At 39.0% G+C, this 6,000-nt stretch overlaps 1 protein-coding gene across 6 annotated transcripts in view; it reads left to right on the plus strand.

The window, feature by feature from the left end:
• Positions 1-5,662, plus strand: part of ATP2B2 (ATPase plasma membrane Ca2+ transporting 2) — a 221,890-nt gene extending 216,228 nt beyond the window's left edge. For 3 of the 6 annotated variants that reach the window (XM_033071628.2, XM_033071629.2, XM_033071632.2), the window contains one exon: positions 3,630-5,662. In XM_033071628.2, the coding sequence (XP_032927519.1) occupies positions 3,630-3,941 (312 nt within the window). In that variant the 3' untranslated portion in view covers positions 3,942-5,662. The remainder of the gene's footprint in view (positions 1-3,629) is intronic. The other 3 variants (XR_004419303.2, XM_033071630.2, XM_033071631.2) reach the window with 3 other exon arrangements.
• The last annotated feature ends 338 nt before the right edge of the window (positions 5,663-6,000 follow it).

A 6,000-nucleotide genomic window follows, 5' to 3' on the forward strand; every position in this document is an offset into this window, starting at 1 on the left:
AAGCCTGCATTAAAAGAATCTGTAGCTGTTGGGCCATGTAACTCAGGGTAAATTTTTTTTTAAAATCTGGGAGTTGCATCAGCTATAATAGGTAGATTAAATATTGTAGTATTATGGTAGAGAAATTAAAATGCCACCTTTATATGCAACAAACCCTCTGCCTTTGTTTCTGCTAAGTTTTGCCCCTGCAAGCAATAATTTGATCCATTGGGGGACAGACTTTAAAGGTGATTTTGAATTTTATTCCAAAGCAGAAATTCTGTCACTGAATGATGTGTGACATTAAAAAAACAAAAAAAAATTTCTTCTGGATGCCAAGCTAAACAAGCAACATTTTAATTTGAGGAGGGAATTTCCTCTAAAGTGAAAAATTAATGGAAAACTAATATACATCTCTGCAGAGAATTTTTAAGTAAAGATATGGGTTTCTACAGCTCCTTGTGAAGAAAGCTCTTTAGAAATCTATTTTAATTTATTGTCAGCTTCAGGGACTTGCCCATTTTGGCCCTTCCATTACCATTGCCTTCAGAAGATGAACTACCTTCGGTATCAGCAGAGCTGAAGCAGTTCTAACATTTCCAGTACCAACCAATGTGGATGAGTAGAAGCCATTCTAGAAACATCTCAGTGTTCTTGCGAGACCCAAACAGTCCTGGCCAAAAATTGTTCCGCACACCTTCACCTAAAATGAGAGGCTGCAGTTCTATCTTCAGACTGTGGAGCTAAAATTCATTATTGCAGTGCTTCCCTGCAATGGCTCATTAATTAATTAATTCAAGAGCCACTGCAGAGCCCCAAATCCAGGTCAAAAGTGCCGGCACGTTTGCAGAGCTGCCTGCCAAACACAGCTGGAATCTGTAGTTTTCCCTGGATTGACTAGAGGCTTGGAATTAAATCCAAACGAGGTGCCAAATGTTGGTATTAAAGCAATACAGATGCTTTCCCTATCGTGGGATGTGGGGCTCACAAATCGAGATCAGTTCCTCCCTTGCTAAACCATGGAAACCTAAGTACAGTTTGTGTGATGAGGAAAAGCTTTCCTTTCTTTGGATTCTGCTGGATCTGCTCAGGATAATATCAAACCCTTTTATTTACCTAAAAATTTACCTTCACTGTAAAGAATCCAGCTGGCAAATAGAACCGAAGTCTGTGCCATAAGAAGCGGCTTGTTCCAAGATAATGGAATTATCTTGTTAATTGATAAGCTCTAGAATCCAGCTGCAGGTGAAGACGTGATGGTATTTGTGTTTAAAGAGCAGAAATAATGGGGAGGTTTGCAGAAATGCCACCTCATCAGCCCATACTCTGAAGTACCCATGGTACAAAAAGTTTCCTGATTTAAAACAGGATAATATGGGAATGGGGTTTTAAGGCTGCCTCAACAATCATACAGTTTATTTCATCATTTAGACTAATTACTCTGCCCTTTAAAAGAGAAGCTAGGAGGGCATAGATAGAGAAGGAATTTGTCACCTTTTCTGTCTTTAACAATGCAGAGGAATCTCTTACCCCACTCTGTTGACTCTACAGAGCCCTCACACAACTCAGATTCAGCTCTCATAAACCCCTGGTTTTTCATTCCAGGACTCTCTTAGGTACACTTTATGATTGCAGTAGGTAAAACTGATTTGAAATTTATTTATCGATCTTATTGTGCAAGACAATCTTCTCTCTTGCACCTCTGCCAACCTAAAATGTTCTCGCACCCCAAGGTCTGGCTGAGCTGTTCTGTACCGCTCCACTCCTCTTACCTGGAGCATAAGCAGTCCCATGAACTACTTTTTGTACTGTGCCCTGCTGTTACCAAATGTGTCTGTGAAGGGAAGGGAGAGAATTTGGGCTGACCAAATGATCTGAATGTGGCAGGACTTCAACTGTTAAGATTTTTAAAAGATGATGAATAGCCAAATTTAGAGAGCATAAAAAAGAACTGAGTTCAAAGGGGAAAAAAACAAACCTAAGTCAGCCTCTTCCTCAAAAGTGCTGAAATTCTGTACAGCTTGGCCAGCTCCAAGCACGGGCTCAGCTGGACCCCACAGCTGGAACCCTGTGACCCCGTGCCATTACTGAAGTGCAGTCTGCCAAGGAAAAGGGGAATTGAAGCTTTCCAAAGCAATGGTGTATCAGGCCAACCAACAATGTGCAGCATATTTACATGTAAAAAGATCCACATGCCAACCACCAAACCATTTCAAATATGTGTGGAGAAGCTTTCACAGTACCTGCTTGCACCTTTTCTGCCTCTGCCTGTGTTTTAGTCTCCCCCCTGAGAAATGCTCAAGGTTCTGTCATGGACTACATGGAAGTAGAGGGATAGAACTCATACTTAGTCATGAAACATTTGCCAACAGATCACGTTTTGCCATTCCGTTTTTTCCTCTCTGCCCCTCCACCCACTTCCAAAAAGTTCTGTTTTTTTCAGCAGTAACCCAGCTCAACCCTTCACTTCTTTTGAGAACTGGTAGGTCCCTGGGACGTAGAGGGCATCCCTCCCTTTGCCCACCCACAGAGGACGTAGCGTCCCTGCTCCTCACTCTGCTCCTCCCATTTCCTACTGGGAAAACTCTGGGCACCATCCCTGAGAATTGCTGGGCTGAGTCTTGAGTTGATTTTCACCTCTGTTCTTACTGCCAGGTGGTTTCTGGCACTAGGTGGCCCCTGGCACAGGTCACTGACCTGCTTTAAAGACTGCATATATGGCATAAATTCTGTGGCTTTCAGCATTTAACTGCACGACTGAGACACCAAATCCAAACAGCTTGCTGTTAACAATGGGACTCAATTCTACCCAACAACCAATCCATTATTTTATTTACATGTTCTTCTATTTATTAACAAGCTGAATGGCTAGAACAGTGGGTCTATACTCGAGTGTTTACCTCACATCTGCATGAAGGACAAATAAAAGTTGGTTCAACGATACTATGTTCACATTATCCAGGCTTCCAAGTGTAGTTGTTGTGTGCAAGTTATCTCTGTTCATGTGGTAACTGTGATTTTTTTTTTTTTCCCCCTGTGGTAGCATGATTACGCTTAGTATTTTGTCTGCTTGGCTTTTTGTGCTCTTGGCTGCATCCATTTAGATTTTGCTTTAAAACATTGATATTCTAGTTTTTACACTTGGCTCCTGTGTGTGTCTCATACGTACCCATCCAACCGTGTCTGTGTTCCGTGCTTTTCTGTTTGTGAAGTGTGATATGTTATGTGTAATGGTTTTTTTAACAACAATGCAAAAGAGACTTTTTAATTAAAAAAAAAAAAAAGCCTTTCTACTTACTCACTGCAAAAAACCTATCAACATGCATGGTTTGACATTTGCATTACAATTAACATGGCTTGTCTTTTACTAGGGATGTACCACACGAGTGGACCTTGGCTTTCTTTAACCACTCCTCCCCATCAGTTCTTTGATGGCTTTAAACCTTGGTTTATTTTAATATTGCAGTTGGTACAGACATTCAAAATGCACATAACTGAGCCACTCGTTTATGCATATAACATCCAGAGACTTTGGACTCCAGCTGCCTGCACTGCCCTAACCATGTGCTACATTTTTCACCAAGTGTTCTCTGCCCTGCTGCTGCCCTGGGGAGGTGCCCTCTGACAGCCCTTTCCTTTTCTCCCCCCAGATCCGCGTCGTGAAGGCATTCCGTAGCTCTCTCTATGAAGGTTTAGAAAAACCAGAATCTAGAACCTCTATTCACAACTTTATGACTCATCCTGAATTTAGGATAGAAGATTCCCAGCCCCACATCCCACTCATTGATGACACAGACCTAGAAGAAGACCCTGCTCTCAAGAAAAATTCGAGTCCACCGTCCTCGCTGAACAAGAACAACAGTGCTATCGACAGTGGAATCAATCTTACAACTGATACAAGTAAATCAGCTACCTCTTCTAGTCCAGGAAGCCCAATACATAGCCTGGAGACATCACTTTAGCTGAAAAGGTCACTGCAAAAAAAAAAAAAAAGAAATAGAAAAAGTTAAAGTAAAATAAAATAAGAAACCCCACAGCAACCAAGATATATAAATATATATATTAAAAACATTGCTGGCTGAAAAGCTGTTTGAACTCTTATTCACTCTGAGACAAGTGAATGAATTGTTGATCACAATGGTTTTGGGGAAAGAATGAATGGCTGATTTACATACCCCCCGTTCCCTTTCAGAAAAACAAAAACAAAAAAAAATCCTCCTGCATGAATGTACTGTACACTGCTGGCCCTTCTTTCTTTTTGTTTGTTTTTATTTCCTTTTTGGGTTTTTTTTTGTTTGTTTTTTTCCTCCTTAAGCAGGAACTGCAGAGGACTTCTTTCTGAGGCTATTTATCCAATTCACTGGTCTGTGAGTTTTTGAAATGCTTGTGTGGCATGGACTCAATTGTATAGATTAATTTAAATAACTTTTTTGAAGTTGCAAAGCTTAACTTGCACAGTAGATTTGCACCAGTTGGACAGAGGAACTTAAACATTTATGAGACTATATATAGAGATATATACATATAAGTATATAGATAATTAATTATATATATGTATATATCTATCTATATATATATAGTTATATATATATAAAGTTTCTTTGTTGGCATGTTGCCTTGTTTCTGCTCAAATTGCTCTGACTATTTTAACTTATTTATGTCCTAAAAAAGAATGTAATTTGTTTACAAACCTGTAGATAATATCCTTAACTATTTGTAGGGTTAAGAAAGCACTTCCTGCCGAAGTAGTATAAAAATGGCTCAGCTCAGCTCATTGAAAATGTCTGTACTCTCGCACCCTGGATATTTTATTACAACCGTGCTCTGATTTCTGCCTGATTTCTTTTTTTTTGTTTTGTTTTTTTTCTTTTTTGTTAATAATGTAGATACTGCTAGTAAATAACAAAAGAAGCCAAAATATAACACATTGGATGTAGCATTGTGATCCTATATACAGGGAGGTAAACCAGGCTTCCTTTGTTTCAAATAAAAATCAAAATGATCAGGTTCTCTCCTTTTTTTTTTTCCCTTCCTTCCCTCTGATAATCTGCTTGAACTCGTTTTGGTGCAACGTTCAATAACGGAGGCTATTTCATTCTTTAGACATACAGCAATGGCTTTGAAAACTATTTTTAGAGAGACATTAAATGAGTTTATAATTTAAATAAGTTATATTTGGTTTGTCTATATGGAGATAAAACAAATGTTAAAATCTTGTGATATACTGTGTTAATCCTTTTCAATTAGTACTTTAGGCATTTATTTCCTTATTATTTGCAAAGTATGGGCTGTTGGCATTTTGGATGAAAATCACTGTAGGTTGTTGCTTTGATTTTTTTTAAAGAAAAATATAATTTCTGCACTATTAGGACTGAATGAATCTTTATTAATTGTGTATTGAGATGTGCTTTGTGTGATTTTTTTTTTAACCAAGCTTGTGTTCCTGTAGTAACACAGTAATACATTATTTTACCTTGAGCTTTCTACCAAGAAAGCTGCTTTGAAAACCTGCAGTATGGAAGGTGAAAAACATTTTTCAAGATGGTAACAGCCCTAAAAAAGTAAAAATTATGAGCTTATACAATTGCTATGTCAACCACTTGAATGCTAAGCACTTTGTGGATCACAGATTTTTCATAAATAATTTTTGTATTTAATATAAAGTTTGCTTGGAGACTTTTCAGCATATGATTTTTTCCATAACTGTACAGTGCAAAAGACGTTTGGAATTACACAATCGATTATGCCAGGCGTGTTGGAACAAAACACCCTCCAACCATCTCGATCAATTGAGTTGTTAAGGTGTTTTTCTGGTTGTCTTAAAGTTGGCTCCATACAGTGGTGCATCTCTGCAGTCACAGCAGCTTAACCAAGCCAGAACTCTCCAAACCAAGCTTAGACTCATGGCCAAACTGCAGACTGAAGCCAGCTGTTTTCAGGTGCATCAGGACTCTCAGCCAGGTAAAGCTCTGAGCAGCTCCCCTTGCCAGCTGCCGGACTCTGGGCTGGGAGCTCCGCTGC

Source organism: Catharus ustulatus, chromosome 13 (assembly GCF_009819885.2).
Source record: "Catharus ustulatus isolate bCatUst1 chromosome 13, bCatUst1.pri.v2, whole genome shotgun sequence".
NCBI classification, from domain to species: Eukaryota; Metazoa; Chordata; class Aves; order Passeriformes; family Turdidae; genus Catharus; species Catharus ustulatus.